Source organism: Scleropages formosus, chromosome 7 (assembly GCF_900964775.1).
Source record: "Scleropages formosus chromosome 7, fSclFor1.1, whole genome shotgun sequence".
Lineage (NCBI taxonomy): Eukaryota > Metazoa > Chordata > Actinopteri > Osteoglossiformes > Osteoglossidae > Scleropages > Scleropages formosus.
The window spans coordinates 20573192-20594851 of NC_041812.1; the positions used below are offsets into that span (position 1 = coordinate 20573192).

The 21660-nt window shown below is 47.9% G+C and overlaps 1 protein-coding gene across 3 annotated transcripts in view; it reads left to right on the forward strand.

Moving 5' to 3' along the window:
• The window catches only part of dok4 (docking protein 4), a 63177-nt gene extending 41536 nt beyond the window's left edge, over nt 1-21641 (forward strand). For 2 of the 3 annotated variants that reach the window (XM_018738919.2, XM_018738921.2), the window contains 7 exons: nt 13093-13200; nt 14919-15033; nt 15294-15413; nt 15525-15717; nt 18546-18684; nt 19912-20029; nt 20251-21641. In XM_018738919.2, the coding sequence (XP_018594435.1) occupies nt 13093-13200; nt 14919-15033; nt 15294-15413; nt 15525-15717; nt 18546-18684; nt 19912-20029; nt 20251-20390 (933 nt within the window). In that variant the 3' untranslated portion in view covers nt 20391-21641. The remainder of the gene's footprint in view (nt 1-13092; nt 13201-14918; nt 15034-15293; nt 15414-15524; nt 15718-18545; nt 18685-19911; nt 20030-20250) is intronic. The other variant, XM_018738922.2, reaches the window with a different exon arrangement.
• Nucleotides 21642-21660: the final 19 nt, after the last annotated feature.

Consider the following 21660-nt stretch of genomic DNA (forward strand, 5'->3'; position numbering starts at 1 on the left):
AACGATGTAAGTGAAAACCTGGAGTGCTGAAGTGAGATACTCTGGAACACTGAGAGCCTCGAACGGGAGGCAACAGGATGATGCAAATAGAATAAATAAAGTCTTGCTTCTTTTTATTTATTTATTTATTTATTTATTTATTTATTTATTAAAACAGAACCTAGCCTGTAAATAAACTAAGGGATGTCTGTTGTTAAGCTTTTTTAATTCATGATGCACCAGTTAGACTTATGAACAATTTGAGATGCAGCCAGTGTTCTGGCCCCAGTTGTTTTTTTGTTTGTGTGTAGATAGACTATAGTGTAGTGCTTGGAGCTGCTGCCTTTGGACCCAAAGGTTGCAGGCTTGAATCCCACCTCCAGCTATTGAACCCTTGAGCAAGGTACTTACCCTAAACTTCTCCGGTGGAATGCCGCACACACACATTTTCTGAACAGCTTGTTCTATTCGGGGTCGCGGGGAACCGGAGCCTAGCCCGACAACAGAGGGCGCAAGGCTGGAGGGGGAGGGGACACACCCAGGACAGGATGCCAGTCTGTCGCAAGGCACCCCAAGCAGGACTCAAACCTCAGACCCACCAGAGAGCAGGACCTGGTCCAACCCCGGTAGAATTACATCGTTGTATAAATGGATAAATAAGTGTAAGTGCCTTAACGCTGGAGGTTGCTTTGGAGAAAAGCATCGGCTAAATAAATGTAATGTAAATGTTAAGGGGACGTGTAGTTACAGGAAGATGCTCATAAATGGTTCCTCACTGTGTGTGTGACTAACAAAAGAGTTTGCCTTCTCCTCTGTTAGCAACGTGATGGAGAGAGTTGTTGCTGATGGCCATTTGGGCCCTGGTCCTGGCAGAGCCACATGAATACTGTTTTGTGTCTTAATTTTGACATATTGAGCTGCAGATTGGAATCCTTGTGCGATTTAAAAACTGTTCACTCTTTAGCTGAGAGTTTTCATTTGTTTGAAAGCAAAGCTGTGCTACTGAAGTAGTGCCTCTAATGGTGAAAAGATGAGCAAATGTATATTTCTTAAAGTTCCTTTATTCCTTACCTCTCAATCAATCAATGCAGCATTCAATTGCAATTAAATGGTTATCACAACAATTACGCACTTGTTTGTTCAGAGTCAAAGGATGATTGTGTTGCTAAGGCACTGATTAATTCAATGAATCAGTGATAATTTATTTAGTTTTGCTTAGATTTGGTAATGGTGAATAGAATGAACTATATTGTCACCAAGTTTTACAAGCCAAGTACAGTGTTCAACATCACTTGTAATTCAGAGCAGTTTTTTCCATGTTTTCCTGAACTGTCAACAGTTTTTCTGCAATTGATGCAGTCATTTGATGGTTTTGTTTATATTTGTTTTCAGCCTTATCTACTCTGTGTACCGACAAATGGAAACAACTGGTATATTTACATTACATTTACTTATAGCAGACACTTTTCTCCAAAGCGACTGCCAATGAACTCTATGTAGTGTTAATCAGCCCACACACCTTATTCATCAAGGTGACTTGCACTGCTAGATACACTACTTATAATGGGTCACTTATCCATACATCAGTGGAACACACTCTCTCTGTGTCACTCACACACTACAGGGAAACCTGAGGAGCATGTTGTTGGACTGTGGGAGGAAACCAGAGCACCCAGAGGAAACCCATGCAGACACAGGGTGAACATGCAAACTCCACACAGACTGAGTGGGGATCAAACCCACGTCCTCTTGCACCAGCCAGGTGCTGTGAGACAGCAGCGCTACTCGCTGTGTCACCATGCCGCCCCCCTCTTTAATGAGCTACCTTTGTACCTCAGAGCTGCTGAATCCCTCCCAACATTCATGTTTCAGTTTCACTTCTCTCTGGGTCTCCTTACTGGTCCATCAGATTGAATCACACCATCTTTCATGATGGCTTCTGTATTTCCCATAATTTCTATAGGCAGCTGCTGTGTGCACCTGTGGTACAGAACTGGACACACTGACTGTGCTTTGAGACCCACGCCTGTATCTATACCCCTTCGCCTGTTGTCGGTCCACTGTCGTTTCCTCTGAGTACTGCATGAAAAAATGTAAATGCGTACAACTAAAATTGCATCGGGAAGGTTTTTCCCCTCCGCTTTCATGTTGTTTTGCTGTTCGTCTTGGAGCTGCACATCCTCTTTCCTCCTAGCAGTTGGTCCCTCTCCCCCTCCCTCTGTGATTTCTCCTTCTCCATTTCTCTTGCAGTCCTCACCTTTGCTGTCTCTTCTCCTTAACTCTCCTCCTTTCCTTTGCTTCCCTCTGTCAGGTCAATTGCAAAAACCATCTTTACTTTTGCATTTACATTTGTTCATTTATCTGACGTTTTTCACCGAAGCGACTCAGTGTTAAGCTGCTTACACAGATTCTCCCATTTAATCACAAGGGTAATATTTGTATGTGTAATATGTAAGGGTACTATTTTTTGTATCAGTTCAGGGTTAGTGCCTGGATCATGGGTACTACTGCAGCAGGAGGTGGGAATGCTGGATGCTTATACACAGATTGCACACGATCGTGTTTGTCGTGATGGCCGGGGTCATTCTGGGACCTTCTCTGACAACGCGGGGGTCGTGTGAGGGCTATCACCTCTGCTTAAGCTCCCTTAGTGTTATTTACAGCCCTAATCCCACAGCCAGAGGTGGCGGAAACGCTTCAGATCCAACTCTTTTGACAGGCACCTTCCAGGGGATCAGATTTATGTAAAAAGTTAAATATTTATGGCATAGCAGGGTGTGGGTGGGGGTGTGTCAGCCCGCCAGTCAGGCTCCAGAGAGCAAGCAGGGTAGGAGGATGACAGCAGGTTCAGTTAAAGCCCCCCTAGGTAGCAGAGCAGAGGGTAGCCAGTTCCCTCCAGCCAGATGCTGACAGTCTGTTTCTGTTTAAGGCGCTGGAGCTGGATATATACAGTGTGACGTCTGTCTGCTCTTGTGTGTGTGTGTGTGTGTGTGTGTGTGTGTGTGGCATTACAGAGCATGTTCAGATGGTTGGCAATGGGAAATGGAGAAGTGTGAAAACCTGTGTGACTGCTGTCAGGAAAACAACCCTCCACCTACACAAACCGCCTACACAGAATAGATGTAATTGTCCGTGTGCGTGTATGTGTGTGTGTGTGTGTGTGTGCGTGTGTGTGCGTTGCTAATCTGGAGTGGACGTTTTTTGAGCAAAATGTCTCCACAAGGACAATAAATCTTTAAAAATAGACTTTGTAGGGATGTTGCCACAAAGAAACTTTTACTTAAAGGAACTGAAAGTGCAAAAACTTCTTCGGTTTTACGGAGATGGAAGCGGGAGAGCATTTACTGCATTCAGCAGAGTCAACGTAAAGTCCCCACGAGGACAGGAAAAATCTTGTGTGTACGTGCGTGCGCCTCCATGGAAGCGGGGCCATGCTTAGAGCTCTGGTAATGTGCAGTGAGAATGGTGTGAAAACATGTGATTGCTGTTGGTAATCTCACCAGCACAGGACAGCACATGAAGCATGTGTGTGAGTGTGTTTATGTGTATTGACACAGCAAGGTGGTGCAGCGAGTACCACTGCTGTCTCACGGTGCTTGAGTGGTGCGAGAGGCTGTAGCTTCCACCTCTACTCGGTCTGTATGGAATTTACATGTTCTTCTCATAATTGTGTGGGTTTCCTTCCACGGTATAATGATGTGTAGTTTGTGTGAATTGGAGACTCTGAAATGCCTGTAGTCTGTGTGTGTGTGTGTGTGTGTGTGTGTGTGTGTGTCTGTGTGTGGTTGTCCTGCAATGGACTAGCATCCTGTCCAGGGTGTGCCCCCCACATTTTTGTACCCAGTGCTTCTGGGATAGGAGCTGGTTCACGTGACCCTCACCAGGACAACAGTTATTGAAGTTGGGTGGATGGATGGATAAATATAATTATTCAATTATTATTATTATTATTATTATTATTATTATTATTATTATTATTATTATTATGCTACACAGGGTAATCAAAATTATGGCACAGGTAAGAGATCAGGAGAGAAGTGGATACATGAAAAACATGTTTTCAGAGTCTACTTGAATGTTGACAGGGACTCAGCAGCTGTGAAGCACAGAGGGAGATCATTTCACCACATTGGCGTCAGATCTGAGAACTATCGATGTTGGACCTCTAGTGTGTGACCACCAAACAGCCAGAGGTGGAGGAGCATAGTAACGTGATAGGGGTGTAACAGTGAATTACACAATATATTATACATTTTATTATATTCATTTTTTTTTTTTTTTGCATTTTCCATTAAGGTAAAACATGAAATACTTTATTTTTATCTTGCTTTTGTTTCAATACAAGTCAGAGTAAATTTACAAATCACTCCTTTTTCTATTTTTATTGGCATTTTCTATACTGTCCCAACTTCTTTGGAATTGGGTTAGAGAACCTTCTAATGGATGTAAAGTACCAAACTAAAACTGACACTATAGAAGAACTAGTGGTATTTTTGTAATCAGTCGAGTTTAACCGTGTTTATATAAATGCCCCACGCAGTAGTGTGTTTTGTTTCAGGTCAGAGAAACTTTTCTCAGATACGGACCAGTCCCCGCAGTGGTAGCAGAGAGCAGAAGTGAAGTGGAGCCCATATGTGGTGCTTTAAAACCACTTGAACCCTTTGCCAAGGCGAGAGCAGTGTGAACTCTCAAGCACATACGCCCCGAGATGTGAGAGCAGCTTGTTGTAAAGCTGCGTTTACAGCCTCAGCCCCGGTTCTCTGAGCCACCCTGCGGCAGAGCCTCGCGCTTCCTGGCGCGGTTACCGGCTAAAACACAATCAAGAAGAACACAAACCCTGAATTGGTTTTTATTTGGAAGGTCATTCCACGAATATAAAAATGAATTTGCGGAAGTGGAGCTCATTTCAAGGTTACCGTCGGGCCGCAGCTGCCTGCAGACGAGCGCCTGTCAAGACTGAGCGCTGGCTGTGACTCGAACCTCTGCCAACCTCTGCCAGCCTCTGCCAGCCTCTGCCAACCCGCAGCTGCAACCAGAAGGTTGCAAGTACAAGTCCCGAGTACTGCTAGCGCAGGTGGCCGTGCATGACCGCGTCTGCTACGGCGCGTTGATTTATGGTGGTCTTCTGTGAGGAGTCTGAGCTGGCGAGAGGGGATTTATTTCACAGGTATTAAAAAGTGGGATTGAAATGGTTCTAAAAAATGGGTTGATTGAAAGAGATTGATTTTCTGTTCCTACTTTGCTTTTGATGAATGTGCTCATGGTTGTTGCATTTCTTCCAGTCATCCTGCTCATGTGACGGGATGGGGTAAAAATGAGACTGGGGATCCACAGCTGAGCTGCTGCGTGACACCAGACACATGAGGCAGCATGCTAACGCTATATTTATACTGATTTATAGTGCTTCAGTAACATCATTCGGTGTTTGGAAACACCACAGAAAAATTGTCTGTGTGTGTGTGTGTGTGTGTGTGTGTGTGTGTATAAATATGTATGGCATCAGGATATATATATTTATACAGTATACTATGTGTGTGTGAGTGAGTGGAACACACAGATTTATAAAAATGTGTGTGTATACACAAAAAGTCTGGCAGCAGAGAAAACAATGAAGGGCAAATATGTGTCTCAATACAGTTCTTTAGTGCTCTCATTTCTAGAATAAATTGGAAATATTTTCACTCTATATAAATGTATATGTGCATGGTGAGAGGAGTATTTCCACTTTATTCGAGAATTTAGGGAATTGTATTAAAACCTACATGTTTGCCCTTTATTTTTTTTTCTAATGCCATTTAGGGCTGAGCTGCCAGAGTTTATTTTTACTTCCAATCAACGTAGCTTTAACCGATCCTATAAACGCCTGTGCGCAACATTAAAGTGATGGTTACTCTAAATTTTGTATGGCGTTCAGTAATGTACCGTCAGCCTCAGTGTGATCGCTAAGCAGACACTTAGCAAAACCATCAGGGAGGGAGAGTGCTTCCGGAAAGTTCTCCTTTCCTGACAGAGCACTTGATGTGCCTCGTCCCAAATGCCAAGTGCCCGAGTCTCGTTCTCTGTGCGGCGGCCGTGTTGAATCAGCAGGAGACTAATTGGTTTGACTTTATCAGGCTTCGCTTCGCCTCTGCCTGCCTGCTCACAGTCCGCGCTGGAGGGGAACAGAGCGTTTTGCGAGCCAGTCTGTTCCCAGGCACCAGGGAAATGCATATTTTCTTCCCAGCATGGCCTGCATCATCATTATAATTGTTATTATTATTGTTTATCTTCTTCTTCGTCTTCTGAAGATCATAGAGAATATTGGTGGTCTTCGTCGCTCGGGTTGACGGTTGAGGTGTTCGGTTGTTCGCCGAGTTTGGCATTTAGGTTGCAAACGTTTCATCGCCAGTCAGGGTGACATCATCAGTGCACAAGTTGTGTGGTTTGTGTTGGATGCTTCCTCCTTTATATGTAGTTTGATGGGTTGGATTGCCTGAAGCTTGGACGTGATTGGTTGGTTTTGTGTGACCTTGAGCACCAGCGGTTCTTCTCATTTCTGATTGGTCGGTCGCCGGTTTCAAACCGGACCCCGTTCGATACCGGTTGGGCCCTCGTTGGTCCTTGCATCGTATTGGCTCTTAGATTGGGTCCAGATCAATATGTTCGTTTATGGAATTGACTGAAGAGTACCAGGCCTCAAGGAACTCCCTCACTGAGCAACTCCTTGGGCTTCCTGATGTGGTCATTCTTGTCCATGACCACAGTCATCCATCCTTTGTTGGGTGGTAGAATGATGATATTGTTGTCTTCTTCTTCTTCTTCTTCTTCTTCTTCTTCTTCTTCTTCTTCTTCTTCTTCTCATTATTATTAAGTGATAATAATAAGGGGGTGCGGTGGTGCAGTGGGTTGGACCACAGTCCTGCTTTCTGGTGGGTCTGGGGTTCGAGTCCCGCTTGGGGTGCCTTGCAGCGGACTGGCGTCCTGTCCTGGGTGTGTCCCTTCCCCCTCCGGCCTTACGCCCTGTGTTGCCGGGTAGGCTCCGGTTCCCTGTGACCCTGTATGGGACAAGCAGTTCTGAAAGTGTGTGTGTGTGTGTGTGTGTGTGTGAGATAATAATAATGAATAGCAGATGTTTTAACCCAAAATTGTACCCTTTACCCATGAGTGTCCCCGCGATATAGAGCGGACCCCAGAAAGCTTAGCCTCTAAGGCAGTGTACAGACTGGACACCAGTTTGTTCTAGAGCACCCCTATAAATAAACTTTTTTTTTTCTACTCCAGACTCTACAGTAACCGCGACTGAAGCCACATGGCTCGGCGGCTGCTGCAGCAGTGTGCGGTGCTGTTGGTGCGCAGCGCTCCGGTCTTGGAGCGCAGGTTTAATAGGGACGCTCAGCGCCGGCAGCCGCCCCTTTTCTCTTGACCTTGACTGGCAGGCGGACGGGAGAGGTCAAATGCAAAAATAACCGGCGCCGGAAGGCGTTTTTAACGTTTGCTAACGGCACACGATTGCAGACGACATAAATCAGTGCACCGCTGTCCTGTAACCTCCCCTCATTTGCTTAGTAGTTAAACCGCTTTTGTCTTCGGGATTCACTGCGCAGTACATGATGACAACCCAGAAAAGTTGAAGGGGAAAAAAGTTCTTGCTCTCTCGATCCCTCACACACACACACACACACACACAGACACACACACACATATGCGCGCACAAGAAATATCTTACTTTTGGGGTTCAGCCATCCCTATGCTTCTGGAGCGCCCCAGAAATTCATTACATTTGCTCCGCTCTCCGGAGATAATGATTTATCTGCCGCACATTACCCTCTTTTGAGGATTTTATTTAATTGAACTGAGCCAAAGTAATGATTGCAGTTCCTTGTGAATATAAGTCGAATGATTGGTATTGATCTACAATTAAACGGCGTTTCACTGCTGGAGATTCGTAACAGGCGTTTCCATTCTGGGCTGCTTGGTTAGCTGTTTGTTGCGAAAATGATGCTTCGTGCCCCGTTCGGGTAAAAAAGGCGTGTGGGAAAAGAGTGTATGAGATCTAAGAGGCTCTCAGTTCTCTGGTGATCCTCCAAGGGCGCAAATGGACACGAGGGTTGCGGAGAATGTGTTTAAAGGTGTGTATACTGTATCCACGGGGAGAATTTCAGGCCGGGGGGAGGGTGGAAATTTCCTAGAAACAAAATGCATTTTTAATAGCTTTAAAAAAGACTGCATTTACGTTTACATGTATTTAGCGGACGCATTTCTCCAAAGCAACTTCCAATGAAGGGTGCGGTGGCGCAGTGGCGCAGTGGGTTGGACCGCAGTCCTGCTCTCCTGTGGGTCTGGGGTTCGAGTCCCGCTTGGGGTGCCTTGCGACGGACTGGCGTCCCGTCCTGGGTGTGTCCCCTCCCTCTCCGGCCTTATGCCCTGTGTTACCGGGTAGGCTCCGGTTCCCCGTGACCCTGTATGGGACAAGCGGTTCTGAAAGTGTGTGTGTGACTTCCAATGAACTCTAGTCTATGTAGTGTCATTGCTGAAAGTAGTTATTTACTAAAGCTGTCATTTGTTTTATATACTCCAGTTTCTTTGTGGATGTGGATTGGGAATGATTTACTGTTAGGTGAAAGAAAATAATTTTGTGAGTCTGCATGCAAAAAAAAAAGATTATGCGGTACGGTGCCGCAGCGGGTTTTTTTTTTCCGGGTCCTGTTCTCTGGTGGGTCTACGGTCTAGGGTTCGAGTCCCGCTTGGGGTGCCTTATGACGGACTGGCGTCCCGTCCTGGATGTGTCCCCTTGCGCCCTGTGTTGCCGGGTTACGCTCTGATTCGCCACAACCCCGCTCAGGACAAGCGGTTTCAGCCTGTGTGTGTGTGTGTGTGTGTGTGTGTGTGTTTGCTGGGGTTTGACTCTTTCCTTCAGCCAGTTTAGTCACCATTAGTATTGTGCAAGCTTTTTAGTGTACATGATCACACACACACACACACACACACACACACACACACACACACGCACACACACAAAAGAAAGATACTGATGGCAAGTTTAATTTCAGCAGCGAATCTCTGACAGCGCACTCTCCTTCTCGTATCTTATTTCACACATTCCTGTATTCATCATCTTCACTTTCTTCCTCCCTGTCTTTTTGTGCCGTAACCGGCCTATACGCCGAATTGAAGTCCTTCTCTTCCGTCACTCGCACCGCGGCCGGTAATGATGCTGCATTTCGTATAATAAGGAGGTTTAAAGGACGAAATGATATTAGAGCTTCAAACTAATTCATTATTATCTCTGGGTATTACCGCTCTTCATTAAGTCGTCTGACACACAATAAACAGTGAGTCCGCAGAGGAGACGACGTCGCCGGCTGTGTGTGTTTTTGTAGCCGAGCCGGCGCTCCCCTTCCTTCAAGTTTCGCTTTGTGCGCTCTCCAGATTAAAATTGCATATATATACGGGGCATGCAGTTTAGGGGAAGGCTTTGTTGCTTCTCCGCGCACGCTGGAAAACGACTCAGACTGCGCTCTCCATTCATCCGCGCACGTACCGTACGCAGCAGCGCACTTCTCCATTCTAAGCACCGATCATTATTACGTCTCCGTCGAGCCTCATTCATATATGTAAGAGGAACTGCTCTGTCCTCAGACGTCCGCCTCCGTCCGTGACGCTGCTCGTCGTGGTTCCGGCATCACCCCGTCTTTTCACGCCGTGGCGTGGGGCTCACGGGGCTCGGAGGTTCACGCGTGGACCCCCTGCGGCTCTCCTCCTTCTGAGCAGACGGGGCGGGTGGAGCTCGTCCGGCGGGCCGCGGGCCAAGGCCTGGCACGTAGTCTAGAGTCGCGCGTTAAGGTTTCCTTGGTAACGGGGGGTCTGCTCCCGAAGGGTGGGCCACATCACATGTAAATATAAAAGGGGCCGGCCTTTCTTTCATCTCGCGCACGAAATAAGCCAGAAGCGGTGCGGCGGCGGGGCCTCGAGTCGAGTCGGAATCGACAATCGTGGTCTCCGCAGCAACGGAATGTCTGCTAGCATTCCGGAGACAGATTTCTCATTACGCCCGCGAGACAGCTTGTGTGCACGACTTCTTTCTTCAATAACTTATGCACGGTAAAATTGTCTTGTATGCAATATTCAGATGTCAGGCCATGTGCCCCCTCCCTCCTTCTCTCGCAATCTTGTCCATCCCATCCTGCCCGTTCTCTCGGCATAGCGTATAATAAACGACAAAGGAATTTAACCATCCGGCACCGGCCGTCGATACGAAGGTCAGTTAAAACATCGAGCCAAAAAAATGAAACTCAGCAACGTCGAGGAAAAATGGATCGAATGGGAGGGGAGTAAATGAGGACCCGGTGTGCTTTGGACGAGCTTTTGCTCTTCTCTTCTGTCTCTGTCTGTGTATCTTGTATACAGTGTGAACATGGTGCCCTCCCCCCAAGCAGTTGGTTCAATTATAGCAACTTTATTCCTGGGATGTTGACTTCTTTAGCTGTACTTTCTCACATTCTGGGGTAAAATAGAGCTGCTCTCTCGGTTGATTGTACTTGCAGAAGCTGCAAGCAACCGTGTACCAGCATGTCTCTCATTTCACCTCTACCATTCAGCTGAGAGCCTGTCATGATGTGAAAGACCATTATTAGCCAGCTTTTGTCATCATGTTGAGGATTGGGAGACAACTCCAATTTTTTGTTCACGTTTGTCTGAAACTTTTCTCCAAAGTGACTTACCATGTTAAGCTACTTGCACTATTTTTTTCCATTTGTGCACTTTTACTGGCACAATTCAAGGTAAGTACTTCACTCAAGAGTACTGCAGGTGGGATTTGAACCAGCAACCTTTGGGTCTAAAGCTAGTAGTGCAAACCCCTATACTACCACCTACTCTAGTCAGCTTTTTGTCTCTTTTTTAAAATTATTATTAGCAACAGAGCAACGCTGGATCGGAACAGCACAGAGACAGCATACAGAGAAATTGCAAATACCTTCATATACATAAAACGAGGATAGAAGGGCAAAAGATTAGAATAGTTCACAGGTATGATCATAAAACTGGGGAGCGTGGTGCCCGCTTTATTGTGGGTCTGGGGTTGGAGCACTGCTGAGCGTGCTTTGCGGTGGAATGGGGTCCCGTTCAGGGTGCGTCCCCTCCCCCTTCGGCCTTGCGCCCCGTGTTGCCAGGTAAGCGCCGGCTCGCTTCGGGACAAGCGGTTGCAGATGTCGATTGGTTGGATCGTGCAGCTCTATCTAATAAGTTCCAGAAGGGTGTCCACAGATTCCTCAGTTCCTTTCTCATACAGATCAAATGTTAATTTCTTTAGTGGAAGAGCGTTAAACACTTTGCTCATATACATATTTAGCATAACAGTCAAAAATATTTTGTACGCTTTTGTTTGACGTTTCACACGGTTTGGGGACGGCGGAGTCCCTGTTGCGACCGCTTGGCACAGCAGGACAGAATGAGCCTCGTTGGGACTTCACTCACATCTCTTAGTGTTGACTGAGATTTTCCCAGCGTGTCTTAGGTTTTCTTCATTGCTATACCCTGTCGGTGCCCCTTTCCCTCAGATCTTATAGCTGTGCAGATTTTAGGGAATGTGCTGCACGAGAACTGACCGAGCTCTATGGCTGTGCCAGTGCTGGACGCTGTTGTACAAGAAAATATGCCGTTTTCCTTGGGTCATAGTTCATGTTAACAGAATCCCATTTTACCTGAGCAGGTGGCATGCGCCACTACAGGACTGCTCACCTGGATAAGTGGCACACCGGACATTTTTCGACATATTTCAACTTACGGATCAGTTTGAGAGGAGTTTCAGTATTCTCTTCTGGTTCAGAATGCGTTCGGCGTATGCTTTTGCTTTCATTGTATTCCCTGCCAAGACGAAGTTCCCCATTAAGTTTATTTTTAGCCCTAAATATGTGTTAGTATTCCCATTTTAAATTGGCTAGGTTAAACTTTGTTTTCTTTCTCTGAAACCTTTCTGGACGTCATTCTGAAACACAGCATTTTTGTTTCCTTTCCATATTTACAGCCACATCCCTGTTCTGACAGTATTACTACAGCAGAGTAGGATACTCAGTTTTTTTTTCCTGTGGATAACAGAAAAAAACTGTGATTTATCGTATAGATTTTACACAAGCAGGCTTTATATCAAGCAAAATGCGTGACATGAATTGCCTTAGTAAATTTTCAGCTGTATAAAGTCGTGGAATCGTAAATCTTTTACAATAATGAATTCAAGTCCATAAAAAGCTCTGAATAAAAGCCCGGTACATTTGCTGGGGAGCGTCTGCAGAAATGTGACTTTGTAGAATTTTATATCTTATTTTAAGAGACATTCTCATTTTATATTCTTACTTCTCCATACTGCATAATCGACACATAAACCCGTTGGTTCCGAATTTTGATCACCCAGTTTCTTTTTGGAAATTAAAAGGTGTTACGTGTTGTAAAGGGGGGTGCGGTGGTGCGGTGAGTTTGAACAGGCCCTGTTTTCCGGTGGGTCCAGGGTTCGAGTCCCGCCTGGGGTGCCTTGTGACGGACTGGCATCCTGTCTTGGATGTGTCCCTTGCGCCCTGTGTTGCCCGGTTAGGCTCCGGTTCGCTGCGACCCGTTTGGGACAGGTGGTTTCAGATAGTGTGTGCGTGCGTGCGTGTTGCAAAGCAAATGTTTGCACCAAGGATTTATCCTTCGTAATAATCCTTCTGTGTACTGGTGCAGAATCCATGTCTCTATCTCTCTTCCATTATGCGCTAACACAGATTTTATATATTACCGTCACTGACTTTATGAACTGAGGTCCAGGTTACGCCGTTCCGAACAATCCAGCGGCTCCGAAAAGTGCTTTTAAGTTTTTCTGACCGGAATGTATTAGTATAATGTCACGAACTGCACAGTCCAGAAGGAGAGGCCCAGTCATTACGATTACGGAATGGCCACATTAGCTATGATTGCGTGACGGTTCGCGGCGGCTTTCCGGCTTGCGTGTTGGCAAAGCCTCGTGGGCGAGCGCGTGCTAGCGATGCCTGACCGGTGCGTGAACCTCAGCCGTGACTGATGTGTGAGTCAGCGTCAGCGATGCCTGACCAACGAGTAAGTGCGAGCAGCAGCTGACCGATGGGCGAACGCTGTCTCTTCCAGATCTACCGCCGCTGTTGGCTGGTGTTTAAGAAGTCGTCGAGCAAAGGGCCCCGGCGGTTGGAGAAGTACCCGGACGAGAAGTCTGCCTACATCAGGGCCTGCCCCAAGGTGCCGGAGTCGTCCGCTCACAAGACACGCAGCTGCAGCCCAACCGGAGATGTCTATCACACTGGAAAAACACCCGGGGGGGGGGGGGGGGGGATCAAGCTGTGTTTTTGGAGGGTTTATTTCTCATCTGATATTTTTGGCGCCATTTAAAAAGGCCTGTACATAAATACATTGCTAATAGTGTATTATTACATTTTTATAATAAGAGCGAAGCCTCGAAAAAGGTGCACTCGACTCGGCTCACGGTATTAAAGAACAAAGTTTGGGTGCTGAAATACCACTTGTATGCGATCTGTTTAGGATAAAAGGGTGGGGGCGGCGCTTTCGAAGTTAGTGAACAACAGATTTAATGTGCATAGTGCACGCACATGGAAGGCCTGCCCGCACTACTGAAATATGTAAATAATGAAAATATTTTATGAAGTAAAAATAAGTTGACCTGGGATTTTTTTTAATGATGAAGATGCTACTTATATCATGATGGTTAAGTTGTTGTTTTTTATACTCGGGGAAGGCTGGATGGGGGAAATGTGTTTGTGTGTGGCATTGAATTACATTCACGTTTACGCAAATTACATCATAAAATCTTGAAATAATTTCAGTTGACCTGTCTTTCTTACACTGAGAATGCTAATAATAATGTGATCAATACCTTGTGCTCAATTTGTAGCTGCAGTATACAAACGACACATTATTTCTGTAGAATGCTAAGGTGAGCCTTAGTGGGCTGTAAAGTGTACATTTTCGCTTTTTGTAAAGCAGTACGAGCTGCAAAATTTGTATGAATAAATAAAGTTGTTATTATTTTGACCCTCTGATGGACTGGTGTCCAATATGGGGTAAACGCCTCACCCTTAGGCTCCATATTGCCACAACAGTGCTCAGGACAAAGTGCTTATTGAAATTGAATGGATATTTTTTAAATAATAATAATTATAATAATGAGGGGGGCACAGTGGGTTGGACCGGGTCCTGCTCTAAGGTGGGTCTGGGGTTCGAGTCCCGCTTGGGGTGCCTTGTGGCAGACTGGCGTCCCGTCCTGGGTGTGTCCCCTCCCCCTCCGGCCTTACGCCCTGTGCTGCCGGGTTGGGCTCCGGCTCCCCGCGACCCCGCAAGGGACAAGCCGTTTCAGAACGCGCGTGTATATTCTTATAATAATAATTATTATTATTACTGCAGCATCAGTAAAGCAGGCAGGCTCACGGTCATACTTCTATCGAAAGGAATTCAAACACGAAGTAGCTGGTGTTGGGGAAATGTTAGCCGTGCTGCCATGAGGCACATCAGAACGGACAGGGAAACGGAAAGAAGGCCCGACACACACGCACAGGCACACGCACAGGCACACTCACAGCTGTGTGCGTGTCACATCTGTGCTCTCTTTGACGTGCCCTTAGATGCCCTGCAATCTCATCCACTTTTCACCCTGTATCTGATCTCCCGCGCCACAGCCAGCCTTTCCGTTCCTTTTGTCGGACAATTTCTTTCTCCACCCCATTATGTTCGGCTGAACTAGTACACCGGGCCTCGCGGTCTCATTTTCCCAGCAGTCTCAGCTCTTCTTTGTCCTTCCTGAAAAGCCGTGCCCGTAACCCTTTCCATCAGCGTGCCTTTGTCCCCGAGTCCAGCCCTTCCTTGCCGTTCCCAGTCCGTTCATTTCCGCCTCCCGTTCTCGTACCTCGGCCGAACCCTGACTCGCTCGCATCGCCACCCCCCAGGTGACCGAGATCAGCAACGTGAAGAACGTGACGAGACTTCCGCGGGAAACCAAGCGGCAGGCGGTGGCCATCGTCTTCTCGGACGACACCTCGCGCACCTTCACCTGTGACTCAGGTACGCTGCCGGGCCACTCCCCCTCAGCCCCCTTGTCTTGTTCCTTTGCGCTTCTCACTCCTGCTGTTGCTCTGGTTAATTAAGAGCGGGTACATCGGCGATCCATCAAAGTCAGCATGTATTATTAGGAAAATTTAAATCATCTGTCCTCATCAAACCTTCGCGATCCAATGGGAACCCTTCATGTTATTATTAATTCGCTCTCATCCATCCTTTTCCTACGGTGAACTAATGAGCTTCGCTTCCTGTTCTCGTTCCAGAGCTGGAAGCCGAGGAGTGGTACAAGACCCTGTCCATCGAGTGCCTTGGAAACCGCCTCAACGACATCAGCCTCGGGGAGCCGGACCTGCTGGCGGCGGGAGTGCAGTGCGAGCACACGGGTGAGCTGCGCGCGGTGGAAAAGTCACCCCGAGGCCCCGGTCCGAGCGCCAGGGGCGCGCGAGCCGAGCGAGAGCCGGGCCCTGTGTGACGATGGACTTGTGTTCTCCCAGCAGAGCGCTTCAACGTGTTCCTGCTGCCTTGTCCCAACCTGGACATCTATGGGGAGTGCATGATGCAGATAACGCACGAGAACATCTACCTGTGGGACATCCACAACCCCCGCACCAAGCTGGTCACGTGGCCGCTCTGCTCGCTACGTCGCTACGGCCGCGACGCTACGCGCTTTACCTTTGAGGCCGGCAGGTAGGGGCGGGGGCGGGAGCGGGGGCGGGGCTGGGGCGGAGACCGAGAGCGAGACAGATGCCACAATGGCTCTGAAATGAGAGCGATAACGAATTCCCCTTGCCACATTCCCTCAGATGAGGGGGTCCAAGGTGCGGCCCCCAACAGCGTTCGTAAAATCATTAAAATATGTTATGCCTACCGTAAACACCGTTGTTCTCCTCTTACGACAGAGTGCCGTTGCAGCGAGCCCGTCGTAAATTGGCTTCGTTGTTACTTGAAAATCCATAAGGATACCATAAGGAACCGTAAGGATGCATAAACACTCAACATGCATGATGCGAAGTTGAATAATAGGGCTTTGTTATATCTTTTTGCTAATTTCACATATTATTCACACATTATTAGAACAGTAGCAATTTAGAACGGGGGGGTGTGGTGGCGCGGAAGGTTCAGCTGGTGCCTGCTCTCCGGCGGGTCTGGGGTTCGAGTCCTGCTTGGGGTGCCTTGTGGTGAACTGGCGTCCCGTCCGGAGTGTGTCCTCTCCCGCGCCCTGTGTTACCGGGCTAGGCTCCGGTTCGCCGCAACTCCGCTCGGGGCAATGGGCAGTTTCTAATACACACACACACACACACATTTTCAGAACCGCTTGTCCCACACGGGGTCACGGGGGAACCGGAGCCTACCCGGTAACACAGGGCGTAAGGCCGGAGGGGGAGGAGACACACCCAGGACGGGACGCCAGTCCGTCACAAGGTACCCCAAGCGGGACTCGAACCCCAGACCCACCGGACAGCAGGACTGTAGTCCAACCCACTGCGCCACCGCACCCCCCAGTTTCTAATAATAATAGGTAATTAGTTATGGATACTGTATGGTATTCCTTAAGAAAAAAGGGGTCCTCACTTTTTTTGCTCTGTAGCCACTCTTTATAAAAGGTTACTTCTGGGCAATCAGAAATGAGAAGTTTTGCAAACAAAATGCAATCAGTCATGGACACCAAACACAGCCTGACACCCAAACAACAAGAAATGTGATGCCTTATAGGAGTTGTACAGCACGTGGAGCCGTCGTCACTAGACGTTATAAGCAAACGTCGGGGCTCAAAAAAATATGAGGTTGATGGGGCGGCCCTTGTAAGCGGAGGACCGCCTGTACTATAAATCCTGTTGAATCACATGATAATATGGTTATACACACCTATCGCAGTTAAATGAAAGAGAATAAAATAAACAGTTTTTCAGCGTAGACGTGCAAGATTCAGCGTGTCGCTTGTGTCTGCGGCCCTTGGCCAGCGAAAGTTGGACGCCCCCGCCTCGGTCCGAGCGCGCTTCAGCTTGACGGGGAGAGCGAAAAAGCCGGAGAGGACGGCGGCTGGCGTTCGGCAGGGCGGCGGAGGCGGGAGAGAGATGGCGAAGGCGGGGAAGCGCGGGCACTGAATGGGAATTAAGCATTGGCAGAGGTGTGGCTTTGGTGATGGGCGTGGTAGCAACTTCACATTCGGGCTTGAAAGTGTCGCTGGGAGCGTGAGGCGGCACCGATCGTCCCCTTCCTCCTGCTCAGTACGTGCCGTTCGATAAGGCGGCGACGCCAGCCCCTCCCCTCGCCTCTGAGGCCGGCCGAAGGGGAACGAGACGTGTCATTGACTCGCCCCTGCTGCGTGACGCTCTTGACCGAACGCAGCGGAAGATAGCCGCTCCTTATCGCTTCCCGGGTTTGATTCTCATTGATATGAAGTAAGACTGCATTCCTCAGCGTGGGCAGGGCCTCTGTAAGGGGCAGCGGTTTTCTCTGGCCTCCCGCGAGGGAGAGGATATACTGCCCCCTTGCGGAAGCTCGGGCGTATGTGCGCAGCGCAACATGCTTACGTTTCCGTCGATTCCTTCAGCTGATGCTTTTCTCTGAAGCTACTGATTTACACTGATTTACATATTTTGTATGGCAAGCTGATATCTTCTAGAGCAATGTAGGTTAAGAGCTTCAGGCAGGGGAACTACAGCAAGAGTTGAAATTCAAACCCGGGTTTTTTTAAGTGACAGGCAGTGCCTCTAACCACTAGGCCACCTGCTGTCTAGGAGAGTCTCTGGGGCAGCTGGTAGTGTACTGGTTAGACCTGTCGGGCCCAAAGGTTGTAGGTTCAAATCCCACCTCCAGCTGTAGTACCCTCGAAGATAGCTACTTATCTTAAGTTGTCTAGCGAAATTACCCAGCAGTACAAATGGGTAAATAATTGTTGGTAGATTAACGCTCTAAGTTGCTTTGGAGAGAAGTGTCGGCTAACCGAGTAAACGATATACGCTCTGCGAAATTTTATGCAACGTGTACATTTTACAGTGACCGTGAGTCTTTTTAAATGTGCATTTATATTTTTGCTTTTGTATTTTTTTTGACGGGAATTCTTATTCAGCCTTCAGTTCGTATTTCTATACAGGTGGTCCCCAATTTACGATGGGGTTATGTTCCCCAAAACCGCCGTAAGTCGAAAATATCGTAAGCCGAAAATGCATTTAATACACCTAATACACACCTCTGCGTGACAGACTGGGAGGTGCGGATCGCTGTCGTCGCACGGCATCGCGAGAGAGTATTGCTCCGCGTATCGCTTGCCCGGGAAAAAAGATCAAAATTCAAAATTCGAAGCACGCGTTCTACTGAACGTCTATTGCCAGCTCACCATAGTGAAGCGGAAAAAAATCGTAAGTGGAACCATCGTAAATTGGGGACCACCTGTAATTATTGAGTCCGTGGCTAAAAATGGGATGTCTGACGTGGTGGGTGTGTGCAGACAACCCCTCGTTCCTGTGTTTGTCTGCAAGAATGAGGCTCACCCTGTGTGACGTGTACTACAGGATGTGTGACAGCGGTGAGGGTCTCTACACCTTCCAGACCAGAGAGGGAGAGCAGATCTATCAGAGGGTCCACTCAGCCACACTGGCCATTGCAGAGCAGCACAAGAAGGTCCTCATGGAGATGGAGAAAAACAGCAGGGTAAGGAATGCGCGTACACACACACACACACACACACACACACACACACACACACACACACACGTGCGTGTCATAACATAGATATGAACTGCACGCTGTCATCTTTTTAGATTGTGTCTCACATATAGAGATGGGTGGTAATGAGTTGCATTTATTCTGTTCCTTATACTAACATAAATTTCTGGGAAAATTATGCCTTTCAGAGTAGTTTTTGGAATCAACGTATTTTAGTGAGTGCATTTGTAAAGAAATACGCCCTTTTAGTCCGTCATGTTTCTGTCACCCTGTTTGTGTTATTTTTCACGTTTAACGTTAAACCAGTCGTCACCTTTAATGCGATTTTAATTTAAACTGTCTTCTGTGGATGTCATTGGCTGTCCTTTATTCTCGACCAATCAGAGATTTTTGCTCAGTTTTGTCCCGCTTTGACTAACAACTTATCTGGTTGCGGTTCAGGAGAATTAATGGTACAGCTCAGCAGTGTCTCTGTGCATAGCTCATGACTCTGAGATGTTGTGACTGTGCCCTTCTGTTCTCCCATCACGTGGTCAAAACAAAAAAACTGAGGATAAAACACATGTCACAGCGTATTAGAAGATTTCCTCTTTCCATGTTTAAGACAGGTGGAACATTTGAGCGGGATATTGAGGTTGAGTTGAAACGAGGTGAATTTGTTTGACTAAAATGTTCTCAAAGTGAGATACTGGACACATCGAACAGCAATGGCATGTTCACTTTTCCCAACAGGTAGAGAGCAAGTGTCGGAACAGAACGGGAAAACTTAGTCAGGGTAGACAGTGGAACTCGTTCAAACTCGGTCAAAGTGTTCTTGCACTCGCATTTTCTAATTATTGTAAAGTGCTGGTTCAGGAGATGAAAAAGCCTCATTTCAGTCAAACTGTCTTGATCCTGGGAAGTGTTTTTGATCAGATACTTTCATCCTTACTCAAGTATATTTTTACGAGTAACTTGTTTGGGCATTCTGTTTTTCATCTAATAGTACTTTTACTGTAGATGTAAATACTGAGGAAAACCATAAAGCTCCTGTTTTCGAACATACTGGAAAAGGTTCCTGCTGAGTGCTGAACTGTGATTCAAATGCACTGAATGTGTTTTTTTTTTTTTTTTTTTTTGTTCAATGTGCATGGCTGCTACCCTCCAAAGGGATGAGGAAGGTGATAGAACAAGGGTGACAGAGCTTTTTTTTTGTTCCCCTGCTGCTCACAGTTGCTGTCGAAGGGCTCAGAGGCAGGATCATACCCCTGCACGCCCACCGCCATCCTGCCCCGCAGCGCCTTCTGGCACCACATCACGGGCAACCAGGGGAGCCTGGACTCCACCAACGGTATGCTGGGAGGACACAGTCCTCCCGATTGCCCTTCGCTTTGGCCAAATGAGGTCTCCATCAGCCAGGAGTCTTTGCCCTCAGGGCGTATTCCTGACACCCATTTTCGTTCCGTCAAGCCTGTCAGCAGTGTTTTATGCATTGCTCTCAGAAAAAGTCGTTTTTATTTGCTGCCCGTTTTAATTACACTCATCCCCTGACTAAGCACACCCATCCTCCAGGTGACATGTTCAGCAGCTCGCAGACGGAGCCCGACGCGGATCTGCTTCCCTCTCGCCTCCCACCGGAACGCCACAGTGCGGTCGCCGTGAGCCGCAGCCGACAGCCCCCAGAACACTACCGCACCTACCCCAGCCAGTGAGGGGCACCGCACATCCTCCACCTTCCCGTCCTGGTTTGTTTCTCCCCTGGCCTGGATTCCATTTCCCTCCCATCATGCCCCCCTACAGGGCCAGTGTGGGGAGAGGTACTTTGGGGGGGTGCGGTCCACGGGAAGCAGTCCGCCACCCATGGAGCGAGCGCCCTTTGACCCTAGATCTTCACCAAGAGTCCCCCACTCCTTCCCCAGGGGATCCACCTCCCTGCAGCAGTTCTCAGCAAGAGAAGCAGGTCTAAGGAGGATCTTGAGAAGAACTTGGGAGTCCCCTGGAGCTCCGTGCCGTCTATTCTTCGGTTTTTTTTTTTTTCTTCGTCAAGGAGACGGTTTGATTTTGACTCTCTTGTTTGTGTTGCTCTATGCATGGTCCCCTCAGCAAGAAACAACACAGCCGCTTGGAAGTGTGTGCGCACAAGTGTGTGTAGGTGTTCAAAGACTCCTCCACATGCAGCCACCACGGACCATGTGGCGTTTGTGAGGTTTCCTGATCGGACCTGTAGACACCCGTATCTCACTCGCTCTTCTTTAGGAAGGAAATGAAACACCTGCCCAGAAGGCTGATGGCCACCGCAGCTGTGGAGCATGAACACAGCTGTGCCGCACACCCCTACTTGAGCCCCAAACCTTAATGCAGCACACGTACGGCGTGCGTCGCAAGGGTGTCCTCGCTCCAAAAAATGCACAACGTCTCACGGCGACGACTCCGGTCCGACTGAGCGCGCGTGCAGGACGCCGTGCGCGCCCAGTTCACCGAGGAACCGCCGTCTTCCTCGGGCGAGGGCGACGAGGATGGACACGCACCATCGAACATCTTTTTTGTAGCCAACACAGCAAAAAGACGACTGGACTTTGCCTCGAATTCTGTCCCCGTGCGGACGGATGAGGGGATGGACGTTGCGTTTGTCGCCAGAAGAAGCGCCTTAGGTCTCTTTGTTACTTCCGTCTTTATCGTGCTGCTCTTTGTTAAGCCACAGAAACGATTTCTGCGGGAAATCCGTCCGTGAATACTTTGTTGCGTCATTCCTCTACGACTGGTTCCCCACGGTGTTTAAGGACAAAGGCTTCTGGTCACCCAGTGTATAAAAAAAAAAGGCTCTTTTTTCTGGAATGTCAAACCAATAGCTACAATGCTGTTGAGTGTAGTTCAAAAACGACTTGGAGAGAAACCCCGAGACTGAATAAGGCAGACACAGTAGAGTGCAGCTTCAAATGTTTGTACTCGTTCTCCTGAAAAATGTCGGGAAGAAAATTGGGG